Genomic DNA, 14,994 nt, shown 5'->3' with positions numbered 1-14,994 from the left:
CACTAATATTATTCCTCTCTGCAGCAGGTGGAATGCACCAAAAACACTACCATATGAGGTCATTTTACGCCAAGGGTACCTTTATTAATGATTTATAATTGGGCTGTAATTGGATACTTTTTTAAGTTATTCATAAATATGTTTAAGCAGTTTCCTTAAATTAATTCAGGCTCATTATTTGGCAAGATCAAGTTACTAATGCACCTGTGTGATCTGTTAAATCTCACCTCTTCAGTAAAACTTGGCTTACTTTATTAATCAGCATCTTAAACCATTTCTTGATGAGATTATTACCATCAATAACCAGCAAAAGTACTGCTGGAATGATACTTACACAAGAGTAGAACTCCATTTTTGAGTTACAAAGTGCACAACTTGGCAGAACACAACACTGTGACCAAACTGGTTGTTGGTTGTGTAACTCAAATTACATTCACATTATGCATTCGCTGTTATTATACAAACATATATTTACGTCTCCATCTTGTAGTATTTTGGCAGCTTAACACTAGACATGGTAAGAAAGTATCCATTTGGCCTAGTGCAATAACTGATGGCATGCTAACCGCTATGCCAACATAAGTTATTATCTATGTTCACAAACTGGTTATGAAACATAGCAGAGTTACATCTTTTGCTTTTGATATGATTTGCATTCATTGTCATTGCACAAACTAATCGTGCTAACACACATACAGTGCATGATAATCATTAGGCAGCTAATTGTTTACTGAGTAACTTCAAAGATATATAATTTCGTATAGTTTATTGGACAATCACAGTCTGACTTACATTACAAATCTCTTGATTTTTAGACAAAAAAACAAAGTTGAGTATTATGATGCTGATGGTGGTAGTAACTTATTACTTCCGCCAAGGAGGTTATGTTTTTGCTGGCGTTGGTTTGTTTGTCTGTTTGTCTGTCTGTGTGCAAGATACCTCAAAAAGTTATGGACGGATTTGGATGAAAATTTCAGGAAATATTGATACTGGCACAAGGAACAAATGATTAAATTTTGGTGGGGGGGGGCACTGATCTGCCTTGGTGGAGGTCTGTGCTCTTCGAGTGCTTTTCTAGTTGATCATGTTGTGATAGCCTGTTGATTCACCATTTTAACAATTTAATAATGGCCTAATTAAAAGTCATTTAAGTAAGGGTACCCTTGTTTATTTACCTTTTTATTTATGAGGGAAAAACAGGAAGAGAAATCTCAATATGATGAAATACCCTTCCAAGTGGACATAATATGCATCTTCTCACCTGTCCTGACTGAACATGGGATTGAAGTTTTTTTTACACATTCTCTTTCTTTGTGTTTGTGTTTGTGCAGTTGTCGTCACTTTGGAGCCATTGATTGGAGCCGAGACCTACGTTAATGGAAAGCAGATCACCGAAGCTGTTGTTTTAAAACAAGGTGCTCAGTGGAACCAACCCATCAACCTGCCTGACTCATACACTTTGACAGTTTCTGAGTCACTAACTGTGTCTGTTGTCACCTCTAGGTAACCGCATCGTGATGGGGAAGAATCATGTGTTTCGGTTTAACCACCCCGAGCAGGCAAGGCTGGAGAGGGAGCGCAGTGTGACAGCTGAGCAGCAGGGGGAGCCAGAGGACTGGAACTACGCCCAAAAAGAGCTGCTGGAGAAGCAAGGCATTGACATCAAACTGGAGATGGAGAAGAGGTGGGTCAGTGTGCATGGAAGTGTTTATATGGGCATAGGAGGTTCATGCCATCCTCCATTAATTTAACAACAAAAAGTTTTAAAAATGCAACAGTCCCAAATAATGCAACAAAGAATAGACTTGACAAGTTTCAAGAATGTGGACCATTTTCTATAATTTTCTTGAGAATGATAATAGATATGTTGATGGTTGGATGGATGACACAAACTGATTTATTTTCTTATTTATTTGATTGTGTTTTGTTCAGTAATAATATTTATTTTGTGTGTGTGTGTGTGTATTGTGTATTTTTTATATACATATAAACTCTCACCTTCTCATTTGTTTGTAACTTGTTTTCTTGGTTAATAGAAGACAATCTCAATAAAAAACAAACAAACAAAAAAAAAAACAACTATCCCAAAACAAAAACTGAATTTCTGGAGGGATTTGTTCCTGTTAATATACATGCAAAATACCAGCTGAAGTAGTGGAATTTCAATGTATTAATATGTAATTATTGAGCTGTGTACATCATGTAGTACTGGTAGGATTTGTTTGATATGTTTCACAAAAAAACTAGCTGTCTTGTTCTTGTCCACATTTGCAGGAGTAAGTAATAATCCATGCAGGAGTGGAAAAGTAAATTGTTTAACAGTCTGACTTAACAAGAAAAAACACTTAGTGTCTGGGGAAAACTACATGTGTTTATTTGAGTTTTAAGATGCCGGTGTTTATGTAAGGGATTAGTTGATGGACCGGCTGCTGTGTGTTTCAGACTGCAGGACATGGAGACTCAGTACAAGAAGGAGAAGGAGGAAGCCGACCTACTGCTGGAGCAGCACAGACTGGTACGTGTGTTTCATCTGTGTTTGTCGTTCATTACATACATGCTACTTCATTACATACTCTGTTACTCTGAAGATGATACAAATAAAAGACTCAATCATGCACAACACATAGATTCATTGGTCCAATGGTATGAAAAGGGTTTAAATAGGAAAACAGTCTCTAAATACGTCTGAGTGTGACTAACAATGTTGCTGTCAACATGAACAGTACAACAGTAATAGTTATTGATGGTATGTTAGAATTTGCTCTCTTTTTTAAATAATTTCATAACTGATCTATTCTTTATTATGGACTCTATACATTAGCTGATTTGCCAAGTCATGTAAAATTGAGGTAGGACAATATAAGCTCAGCTTCTTTCTACTCTACTTTCGGACATAAAGTGTTAAAGAGCCACAATGACATAGCTGTACATTGTGTGACTTTTTTTTCTTTTTTAGATTTTTACCTTCAATATTCTGGAGTGCTCTGTTTAAATTAGTTTTTTTTTTTTTGCCTTTTGTTCACCTTAATATTTTATTCCAACTCATGTGTGTTGTATCGTGTGTGTTCAGTATGCAGACAGCGACAGTGGTGATGACTCGGACAAACGCTCCTGTGAGGAGAGCTGGAGGCTCATCTCATCTCTCAGAGAGAAATTACCTGCCAACAAGGTATGCACGTCTGTCTGTCTGATAAATATCGAACATTTACTTTGTCTCTGTGTATTTGTCCTACTTATAGGAATATACTTTGAACTTCAAAAATATTCTATTAAAATCTAAAGTGTCATTCCAGAGAGCACTGTGTTTTTGGAAATTAAGCATATTTTAAGATATTAAGGAGACTTGTCATAATCTGTCTTTCATCTGTCCAAGTCTGTCTCTCTGTTTCACTTGTCTGACACTCAGTATGAGTACATGACACTCAGAAAACCAAATTATTGTGTTAGTCTGGAATTTAAAATTTCCTGAAAACATGTTAGCTCAACTGAAAATTTTAAAAGTTAGACTAAAGCATCCAAATAATGTGACTGAAAGTTGATCTACTCCTGCATGTAAACCAACCAGAAACAGTTCTGTGCTCATCTGCACAAATAGTAGAGTGGACAAAAAGTATGCTATGTACAAAATTTGCGATATTATCCATTGTTTTTCCCGTTTATCGCTGGGTTGCTAGCTTGCTGTTGACTGTTGTGTGGTCTGTGATGGTGTAGGTTAATAAGCTGGAAGAGTGCATATCACCACCTATCATTGCAGAGGCGACATAATTTCAACAATAAATCACTCACACTCCTGTACATGTTAACTGGGACAGAGTCCAATTAAATGGTTTAGTCGAGCTGCAACTGTAGATTCAACTGTAGCTGTACTAAGTTGTGCATGTGAAGGTAAATACCGATCTCCCTCTGACTTGTGTGTCTGTGTGCAGGTTCAGTCCATAGTGAAGCGATGTGGTCTACCCAGCAGCGGAAAGAGGAGGGAGCCTCTTCGAGTCTACCAGATCCCACAGAGAAGGAGAATCAGCAAAGACCCCAAACGGGTCACCATGGAAGACCTCCGCATGCAAGCGGTCAAAGAGATCTGCTACGAGGTCTCACAGAAAATACACATACATACATAGGGTTGGGGCCAAAAGCCTTTTTCTATACTACCAGTATGTTCCAGACTGATTGGCCATGCAGGTTTGCAGTTCTGTAATATGGTGCCACTTAAAACTATGGTGTTTGATAGTTTTTTGGCATCATTAGGAAGAAATTACATTATAATCTGTCTAACCCTATTGTAGTTCAAGTGGTCTGACAGGAAACAAGAATTCTACCTCCTTTCTGGACTGTGTTTTCAGACTAGAAATGATGCTTTGTGGAGGGAGTGTGATCAGTGAATGCAATTACTGATCATTCATGTTCTATCAAACACAACTGTATGGCTTTACTTTGTGCCATGTCTAGTTTAAAGCCCAATCCCAATTCACCCCTTGGCCCTACCCCTCCCTTTTGTGTGTTCAAGTGAAGGGGTAGGGGTGTCCCGATTCTCAATGAGTGAAATTGGGAAGGTTGTCTTGTCTTTGAAACAGAGATATTTCAGAACCCCACTACAAACAGAGGGGTATGAGAAATTTCCCTTAATTCTGTTCGGATCATCGGCAAGATGGAGGTAAACACAGCAAAAAAAAAGTGCAGCAGTGTGACGAAAGAAACACACAAATGTACATATTTTCTTCATAAATAACTTAATCATTTGATCGTCCATTTAATGCCCTTGCAATTTATTGTAGACCGCAATTCTGCGGTTTGCGGTTGATAGCCGCAAAAAGATGCCCAAAGCCCATGCGACAGACGGTTACAGCTGCTAACAGCATGGTGAATTCTTTCGCAAACAAAATTGTCGCATCTGTTTATAGCGGCATTGATGACTGCTGATGATGTAAAAGGGGTCGAAATATTCCCCTATAAAATGGGGCAACCCTTCGAGACCTACCCCTTGACACTCTGTTTCAAGGGGTAGTGCCAAGTGCAAGGGCCAAGGGGTAGGGGTGAAAATGAGAACTGGGATTGGGCCTAATTGTCTTCTGTAAGAGCTGTGAACTACTGTTCTGCTGCTTTTTTGAGTTGACATTTCAGCCACCACTCAGAGACTGGGGCACTAATAAAAGTATTGCAACAGCTACAGAGAAGTATCCAAGCTATATACATTGTGAAATCATTATAATTCAAAGTGAAAGTCTGAATTTGATTTTGAACATCCCCTTCAGGTGGCTCTGGGAGATTTCCGTCATTCACGTCAGGAGATCGAGGCGCTGTCCATCGTCAAGATGAAGGAGCTGTGCCGCATGTACGCTAAGAAAGACAACAACGAGAGAGAGAGCTGGAAGGCCGTGGCCCAGGACGTGTGTGACACCGTGGGCATTGGAGAGGAGAGGAGCCCCCCGGCCGAGGATGGGGGAGGAGGGGGAGAGCCCAGTGAGGGAGGGGAGAAAGGAAAGGTGTATGACCTGAAGGCACATATTGATAAACTGACAGATATTTTAGAGGTGAGTTCAAATCAGCACTTTGTCATGACATATCCACTAGTTTATATTTTTAATGAGTCTTTGTTTTTTGCTTCGTTAGTTTGTATTTGTCCCAATTCATTCCTGCATCGTGTATTAAAGGTCCAGTGTGTTATATTTACAGGGATTTAGGAGATGGAATTCTGTGATTGGATTCTCGTGTCCATCTAAATCTTACACACTGGACCTTCAACTTTTTCTTCTGTTTTTAGTGAAGTGGTTTTGTACATGTGTACCACATAACGTTCAGTAAACATATTGTTGATTGGAATTATTATTTAGTCTGTAACAGAATTATTTTTAACTGTGTGTCTTAGTCTTTGCTGATGTTAAAATGTGTTCTGTTCAGGAGGTGAAGCTGCAGAACAACATGAAAGATGAGGAGATCAAAGCTCTGAGAGACAGGATGATAAAGATGGAGAGCATCATACCTGTTCAGGTGTGTTGATCACATGACCCACTCCAGCTTGTAGCTTGTGTGTGTCTAACATGTTTATGGGTTCATTTTTGTTTTGTTTAGATGTTTACATTAGTTTTAGATTAGCTAAAGCTATTTTGATAGTGTCCTTTTTGTATTTAGTTTGTCTTTAATGATACTTAGATTTATTTATTTTTTAACAATGTTATTTTGAATCTTTTTTGTAATGTGGGGGATTTTTTGAGAGGTAAGATTTAAAAAGGTTGATAGGACATTTTGCAAACTGTTGGTATCAGCCAAACCTGACTCAAATACTGGGTGATAATATGATTATTGTCTATTATTATTGAATCTGCTGATATTTTATCAGCCTTTAAAAATCCACTACTGGTTGAACTCTAAACAACATTTATAGAATATTTTACAAACTATTAATAACAATAAAATCTTCCTTTGATATTGGCCAATAGCTAATATATCAACAGGAATTACTGATTATTTAGCTCAACAACACAAAAATGACACCCAGAAGGGCCTAGATGTTTATTTTACAGTAGAACAGTTGACAAAAATTCAGAAAGGACACCTATAAGTAATGTGTTAGAGTCCCATTAACCAGAAAAAACTGGACACCCAAAGCTCTGGCTTATGTATAAAAAAAATACAAATAAAGATGTAGGGAGTACATATTCTCAATATTTACAGTTTATTTTAGTTTAGACACAGTTTTGTAGAGCCACATTTACATTTTTATTTAATTCAACATTGTTCATTTTTCCACTTTTCCTACACAACAATAACTTCATCAATAACTCAGGTTCATATCCGCTCATCTCATTTGTTCAGGACGACGACGTGAACGGTGAAGGCGAATCTCCACAGAGAGAGGAGATCGGGGCCGGGGAAACGGATGTGCCAGAGGTCAGAGTTCAGCGGTTGATGGACGAGGACCCAGCGTTCAGGAGAGGGCGCCTCCGCTGGCTCAAACAAGAACAGCAGAGGATCTTGAACCTGCAACAGCAGAACATCACCAAGAAGCTCCGGGGGCAGAACCAGAACCAAGGTGAGAGTGACGCATTGGATCACATAATCCAGCCAATGACAACACATCTGTACAAATGTCCTATAGGTGAGAAGGAGATATTTCCTTACTGTTAGAAACTTATTAAAAACTTCTTTTGGGTTTTTCACTTGTATCTGTGAATTATTTTACATATTCAGTCAGTACTATTGAACAGCAAATGTACACACTTTAATATTCAGTGAAAGACCCATGAAATCAAATTTCATGGCAAAGTGTTGTTATATACACAAGTGTGCTATGCATCACTTATTGTATACACCAGTACATAGGAAAAAAAAATTTTTTGAATGGTTATTTTAGAAAGATTTGGGACTAATGAGAAAACATTTGTGGTGTGAAGCTAATATTTAATAGCACTAATAGTAGTTAGAAAAATGTGCTCTTATTTGGGAAGAAACAATATGAATCTTCTTTTTCATAACTGTTAAAACCAGATGGTGATTTTCAGTAATTAAATCTTTTTTCACACGTAAAGAACAAATCAAATTTCTGGTGCAGATCAGGCAGTGACAAACTCCACAGAGGAACAGACCAATCAGGGCCAAAGGCAGCCTTTCTAGAATTCTGTTCTTACTGGAAACGTGTAAACATGCAAAAACAAATACCATTTTCATGAGGACTTAAATCTGAAACCTAAGTGTGAAATATACAAAACGTAATGGGATGCAGTTATTTTTATATCAGTTACAGATGTGTGTTTTCTACCTTAACAAGTCAGAAGGTTGGCTGTGAAAAAAGGTCTGTGGGTAAACACAGTCAGATTTGATCAAATTCACTGCTTCCTTAACCCCAACTTTCTGTGGTTGATTGTCTGATGAGTGCCGTCTTGTGTTGCAGCTCAGAACACCCCAACTGTTCCCATCCATCTCCCTGGGACCGGCCGCTTCATCCCACCTCAGGAGTGTAAATTGAAGTTCCCCTTCAAGAGTAACCCCGCCCACCGATTGTCATGGGGACCAGCCAGTGCCGCTCTACAGGCTCTGGGTCTGGGTGAGGGAGGAGAGGGAGCAAGTCAGCAAAGGGAGGAGGGAGGAGCAGCTGTGGAGGGGAAATGCTCTCCCTCTCCTCCTCCTCCTCCTCCTGCTGCTGCTCTGCTACCCCTCCCTTTCCAGGTTCCGCCCCCCCGCATGCGAACACCAAGCCCCCATCGCAATTGGCAACAGCGTAACCAAGGTAACCAGGGTGGATTTCAGTACCACCATCACCAGGGTGGCAACCAAAATCACCAGCAACACCGCTATAGACGCAACTCTCTGGACAGCTCCACCCATGGTAACAGTAACTACGATGCTGACCAGCAGCATCACAATGGCAACGGTGGTCACCAGGGGCGACCAAGACAGAGGAGGGGGGTGTCGCCTGGGCCAGGGGGGGAGAGAGGAGGAGGAAGAGGTGGAGGAGGAGGAGGGGGGAGGGACAGAGACAGAGAAGCAGGTTTTCACTATGGTAACCAACGGCAGCAACATCAGTACCACCACCACCCCTACTACAACCCCCATAATGCACCATTCCAGCCAGGACCTCACCCCAACTACCACAGCCTGCCACGCTCTGGAGCCCCGCCCCCTCCTGCCGGCATGCTGCTGGGGGCGGGGCCGCCACCACTGGGGGGGTGGGGCTTTACCACCCCACCCAGGATGAGGCGGCAGTTCAGTGCACCGGACCTCAAAAACAACAACAACAACAATAACACCAGTACCAACATGGAGACCCCCAACTGACCCCTGAGTGTCTGCCACATGGATGTTTCTGATTGGCTGGAGGACCCGGGGTTTCGTCAATGCTGTAGAGAAAAGGCTGTGTGTGTCTGTTTCAGCACTTTTTCATTAGTCAGCCATCACACACATCTGTAACCTCAGTCCTGCTGTGTGTGTGTGTGTATGCGTGTTGGCTTGCTCATGGTTGTCCTTAAATTGGATTGGCCAGAGCGACGTTCTTCTCTGCTGTAACTGGTTGTTTCAAGGACTAGCTGTGATTTGTTCATTGTCTGCTACTCATTGAAATATGTGTTAATACTACTAGCATGCTAACTGCTTGGCAACCAAATTGCTGCAACCAAACCTGGCAGATTTCAGCTCTTTTCCCAGCCACGTAAACACTTGAATGGATGTATCTAACAACCAATCACTGATCCTCTTTGCTTACAGGGGGATTCTTTCTTTGTGTGTGTATGGTCAGGTACACAGCTAACAGCGTGACAGTCAGTTACAGTAGAGCGTCTTGCCAATCCAATCTAGTACCAACCGTTACTTTAGCGCGGGTTAGCTGTTGCCATTGCAACACTGTTTTAACAAACTTTTTTTTTTTAATTTTTATTTTTCAGCCATGAATTGGCTGTTGACAGGATCGAAGTTATTCTGCTATGATTATGTTCAAGTGGTTTTATTGATTTGCTGATGTCAGTCATGATTAAGACGCAGTGTTAGCTTCCAGTGCTAGCTATGATTAGCATAAGCTCCTGTTTATTCTTTATGGTGTATTTTTACCTGAAGTGAAGGATGCAAGCTTGTTTGTTATGGGCAGGATGTTTGTTTGGAATCAGACTGAAGTTTTAGCAACAGGCTAATTAGCCTGGTTTAGCTTAAGCTAGCCACATAGCCTGAGCAGGGGCTGGTTATTGCGCTTTTTGGTGTTTACGTGGTGAAGTGCTACACAGGACTAAAGAGAACAAGTATTAGCCTAGCCTAACATTGAGGTTGCATGAGAATTGCGATGTGTATGAGTTCAGGCGAACATGTTTTTGCACCAACTGTAGTTTGGTATTTTACATTTTTAGTTAAGTTCTGCAACCCTTTTCACTCATCATTAAATGTGATTAATTCTTTGGTATAACTTTTGAATTAACTGCACATGTGATCAAAAGTATTTGGATCAGTTTCTTATTCATGCATTACAGTGACTATTTTTTAAATAAATGATTTTGTACTTATCTAATTCACTATTCCAGTTTAAAGAAACAATCAATACTGACCGTCACTGTCATTCATGAAAGAATCACGTCTAAATAATTTTGCCGTTGTAACACACCATTAAAACCTCTGGAAACTGATAATTCAAAACATGGTCATTTAAGTTTGAGTAAATTTTATGATCATGGGTTTTATTGTTTGCCACTGGCTGCTAGCTAGCTAACTAGTGTTCTATCCACTCTTTTTAAATCAAAGATTGACAATTTACGTTGCTGACTACAGATAGTAAGTACATTATTTTAGATTATCAAATATCTAAGATGATCTAACTAAGTTTGGCATGGTTGGCCCAAGGGATGGTGTTGCTAACATTAGTAGCTAACAAAATATGAAGTATTTGGTGGATGCTTCATGAAATACTGTACTTAACAAATTTCCAGAGGCTTTAAATAATAAGCTGGTGTTCATCTTTCCATAAGATTGTTTGATGAGAAGCTCATACATCCAATTTCTCTCATGTGACCTGAGTGTCTCTCTGATGCTACGAACCAAAGAAAGCTGCTGTGTGGCGCCCCCTGCAGGACACACTGCTGTACAGACAGACTGCGGAGGAGGAGAAGGCACGTTGAACCGAGCTGAATCTTTTTAAACGCTGTGTGTGTATATTTGAAGTGTTATTTGTCTTGACATTTTTATGAAGTTCTTAGAAAACAGGCTGCGACATATGAAACCATGGTGACTTCACCATCTTTGGCAATCGTGGGAAGTGTAAGTGATAACATGACATGTGATGTCTCTTTTGACATATTGGACTTTTTCAATAGAAATGGGAAATGTAGATGACAAGGAATGCGATGGATTATGGGATATGTAGGGCTGTGTATACAAGGAATCATGGGAAATGTAGTAAAATGGTGAGATGATGGATAAGAGAAGGCGTAATAAAGAGAGCAGAGATACAGTAAGATTTAGTTTAAAACACTACAACATATTTTTGGGTGTCTTTCTCCTGACTCTACATACGGTAGAAGGGATGAATTAACTGACATGATGCGAACTTTGTGAGACACCAGGAAATTGGAAATTACAGCTTTTACTGAGCAATAATGACCAACCTACCTGCTGATGCATTTGATATATTTAAAGCTACTTTAATTGTGTAGGAGGGGTGTAACAGTAAACAGTGTTCACAGTTGATATGAACAATATAAGCAGAACAGTCCAGTTTGACTATAGAAGACCTGTAGTTTAAAAAGTAGAGTTTATGCATGTTCTTTCAAGTAAAGAAGAAAAAGGTAGTATGAGTTAATGCATTGGTACTGGTTATCTATGAGTTAGCCTTAAGCGCTCTGACAGAAAAGCTTAAAGGGGAGGAAAAAAGAGTAGAATATATAATGCTATATACATATAGTATTTTGATTAGAAAAAGAGTAAAAAGGTCCAGAGATGGAGAAGTGTATTGGCGAAGGAGATCAGGGCTGTGATTTTTAGAACTTGGTATTTTGCAGTTTGGTTTAGTTGAAAAAACACTATAAAGTACAAAACAAAAGGCAGTTAAGTATTTGAATTTAAGAATTCAAGAATATTTGAAAGAATTTATTTCAAATTCTTGGCGGAACACGGCCTACACAATTACATTATAATCAGATTGAAGCATCTGCGTATTTGGTGGAGTTTAGGAGAAGAGTGTGGTTTGGTTAAAGTCGACTCTTTTGCAACAGTGCAGTTTAAATAGGAAACTTTTCCCATGTAGGTTCGGAGTTTAAGACTAATCCCATTAGCATTCATTTCAGGATGATGTGGGTGGAGCCTATACTATAGAACAGTGGTCTGCAAGCTTTACAACCTAAAGAGCCATTTTTGTCTCGAAAAAGAAGAAGGAAATCTGACGAGACATGGAAAAAAATACTTACACCCATCTACATTTTACCATGAGGTGGCTGCTCTGCTGATGCCTATTTGTGATTAATTTGCTATTTAACTTTGTATTTCCATTACAATAATGCAATGTCTGGTGCATTTATGAAATTATGCAACTACATGAAAAGAAACATTCAAGATTTGTACAAGTTTTTAAATGATGGACACTATTTCCAAAACATAATTGTGTTACGTAATGGGGAAAAAGCTCAACTTTCATGTATAGTGCCTTACTTACAAACTACGAACAAATGCGAATTAAGTGTCTTGTATTGAATTTGGCAAGAAAGTAAAACATTTTGGTTTATATGTTGTCAAAAAAATATTTTATTCCATGGATAGTCTGCACATTGTGCAGATAGACAAGGTTAGAGTAGTTTTAGGCCTGTAACAGTGTTAAAAAGTAATGACTCATTCAGTTCATTTCAAAATGTTCCTTATGTTTTTTGACCGGGGGGGCATAGACAGAGGCTAAAGAGCATCATTTGGCCCAGGAGCCATGGGTTACAGACCCCTGCTCTGGAACATCTCAGTATCTCACTATGCAGACATGACTGTTTTCTAAAGTGAACCAAAACGTTGCGTATTTTACCAAACCATTGTGTACTGAATTGTTCAGGCTGACCACCAGTACTGTTACACCCCTGATGAAAAGGTCAATATTTGAACAGTTTTTTTTTGTTGTTGCTTTTGTTTTCACTGATGAGACAAATGAAACAAAGCTGCAAATTCCAGTTTCCTGTGTTGCATGAATGCAGCAAACTTTATATGAGATGTTTACTGCCAGGAGGGAGCTGGGAGAACGTTCACTGCCTTAAAGCCGGTCTATCCACGTTGAGGCATTGTGGGAGATGACGAGTGGAGCGTCTTGTGCTCTGTGACTTAATGTCCTTTGAAGAGAATGAAAACAGGCGAAGCACCCGATGGGAGCGCTGCCTCAGCTCCCCTGAGGACTCCGCCCCGATGGTGATGATGACAAAACAGATAGTGATTGGTCTGAGAAGCATGACATCTTCCTCTGCTCTGCTCTCGTCCAATCACAGGACAATCTTGATGACCCTGCTGCCAACGCCGGGCTTTATGGGAATTTTTTTTTTTTTTTTTTAAAGGTTTTTAAAAATGTTTCCTTGAATTTTTTTTTTTTCTTTTCATTTCCAGCTCGGGCCTCTGATCAGTTGTTTTTCTTGTGTGTTTATTCTTTTGCTTCATGTTTGAGTATCCTAACCCCGCCTACATGACCTTTGACCTTTGCTTTGTCATATTGTGTCATCATTACTACTATCATTATTATTCTAAAGCTATAATACGTCATTAATGTTGGGTTCTCTTGGATGCTGCTAAAGGGAGCTTCTGTGCCCTCATGCAACTGCCTATTTGTGTGTCTGTGTGTGTGTTTGTGTGTGTGTGTGTGTGCGTGTGTGTTGGACGTCTATGGGTGTGTGTGTGTTCGTTCATTAATAATCATAATCTAGTCTTGTTTTCTTTCTAATCAGCCGTTTAGTTTCCTTGTTTGGAAAGAGGAGGTGGGCTGCTGGTGTCGGGACTCGAACACAGACGGACAAGGACATGGTCACATGGCAGCCTCGCTCTCCTCTGATTGGCTGTGTTGTCTGTTGTTTTTGATGTATCAGGAACCAATCTCAGGCTGTACCTGCAGATAACATGATGGCAATAAAAGGATGAAAAACACGACAGGACTCTATAGAGTTCTTATGGTTTGGACATTTCTTATTGGACGTTGAAATGTTTGAGTTTTAGTCTATATTTAAGTGTATTTATTTACAAATATAAGTCATAGATCAGAGAAAAGGTATTCACATTTTATTTCACTTGGTGCATTTCCAAAAGTATTTAATGTGTGTTTTTACAAGTTGAACTGGAAAATATTTGGAACATTTGGAATAGTTTTTTCACTGGCTTAAGGTGGGGTTTTTTGCCACTTTTTATATGAGTAAATGCATATGGAAGAAATGAACATCTTACAAAGTAAATTCTGACCAATTCTGATCAAACATTAACATGATTGATCATTATGGGTGTGTATGGGCAAGAATCTGGTGATACGATACAAATCACAATACTAGGATCGCAATATATGTCATGATACTGTTAGTGATTTTTTTTTTTTTGTCGGGGGTGGGGGTCTTTTCGTAAAAGATTATTTGCTGGAAGAATTGAATGACACCAGAAGTATGCACAAATACTAAACAAATTTTTATTTATTCAGAACAGGATCTAATTTATATCACAAGATTGTCCTCTGTATAAACATGAAACTTTACAGACAGTAATTTAAGATCCTGCTCTAATGTTCATATTCTGTTAGTTCATACAGTAAATAACATTATTTAGTGCAATCCCAACAAAGGAACTAATATCTGCCTTTCAGACAGTAAAAAAGTGCTTTTAGGATGTTTCAAATAACCATTATTTAATAAAAACTGTCAAACAATAATAATAATAGAATATAAACCAAAAAAAAGAGCCATATCTGCATTTGAATAAATACCTAAAAATATCAGTACAGTACTTTTTAACATCAGTACAGTATCATGAAATGAAGTATCGCAGTATATTGCAGAACTGATATTTTCTGACACCCTATTGATCACCTGTCATATTAAGACAAAAGGATTCCTCTGCTTCGTCCATGAAAAAAAAACATCCCAGGTATTTTAGGTGGAAAACAGACAGCTCTGCTTCTTCAACTTTATTACATCCATGTGTGACATAGTCCACTGCGTCACCTACTGAGGACACGACTCTGCCTAAAGTGCACTGTCCAACCCAGTTTATGGAAACGCATGATTTATAATTTTTTGCAACTTTTCAACTTTGTGTCAAATTCACTTTTTTTTTTTTTTTTAATGGTAATACATCCACTGTTTCAGTCACCGGACATAATGGTACTATTGTGTACTACAAAAAATCTATTGCTAATTTGTGTTACCAGTATCAGTCCAGTGGGTCATACACAGGTTTTTGTGTTTCAACAGACTTAATGGACTAACAAATGTGCTTTGTCTCACCTTTATGACATCACCATGCTTATTATTTACACAGAAGACAAGGGAGACCCAATAACTGAACTAAAGCTAATATATGTCTGAACTTCAA

At 39.0% G+C, this 14,994-nt stretch overlaps 2 protein-coding genes across 4 annotated transcripts in view; one reads left to right on the top strand and one right to left on the bottom strand.

Moving 5' to 3' along the window:
- The window catches only part of kif1ca (kinesin family member 1C, a), a 40,039-nt gene extending 28,184 nt beyond the window's left edge, over window positions 1-11,855 (top strand). For all 3 annotated transcript variants that reach the window (XM_030162335.1, XM_030162334.1, XM_030162333.1), the window contains exons 20-28: window positions 1,332-1,415; window positions 1,504-1,684; window positions 2,443-2,515; window positions 3,071-3,169; window positions 3,927-4,088; window positions 5,250-5,528; window positions 5,896-5,985; window positions 6,811-7,027; window positions 7,886-11,855. In XM_030162335.1, the coding sequence (XP_030018195.1) occupies window positions 1,332-1,415; window positions 1,504-1,684; window positions 2,443-2,515; window positions 3,071-3,169; window positions 3,927-4,088; window positions 5,250-5,528; window positions 5,896-5,985; window positions 6,811-7,027; window positions 7,886-8,769 (2,069 nt within the window). In that variant the 3' untranslated portion in view covers window positions 8,770-11,855. The remainder of the gene's footprint in view (window positions 1-1,331; window positions 1,416-1,503; window positions 1,685-2,442; window positions 2,516-3,070; window positions 3,170-3,926; window positions 4,089-5,249; window positions 5,529-5,895; window positions 5,986-6,810; window positions 7,028-7,885) is intronic.
- LOC115438644 (oocyte zinc finger protein XlCOF15-like) overlaps window positions 1-14,994 on the bottom strand; it is a 143,125-nt gene that overhangs the window by 115,977 nt on the left and 12,154 nt on the right. The window lies entirely within an intron of this gene.

This window comes from Sphaeramia orbicularis, chromosome 18 (assembly GCF_902148855.1).
Source record: "Sphaeramia orbicularis chromosome 18, fSphaOr1.1, whole genome shotgun sequence".
Taxonomy (NCBI): domain Eukaryota; kingdom Metazoa; phylum Chordata; class Actinopteri; order Kurtiformes; family Apogonidae; genus Sphaeramia; species Sphaeramia orbicularis.
This window is presented reverse-complemented; position numbering and strand designations above follow the sequence as displayed.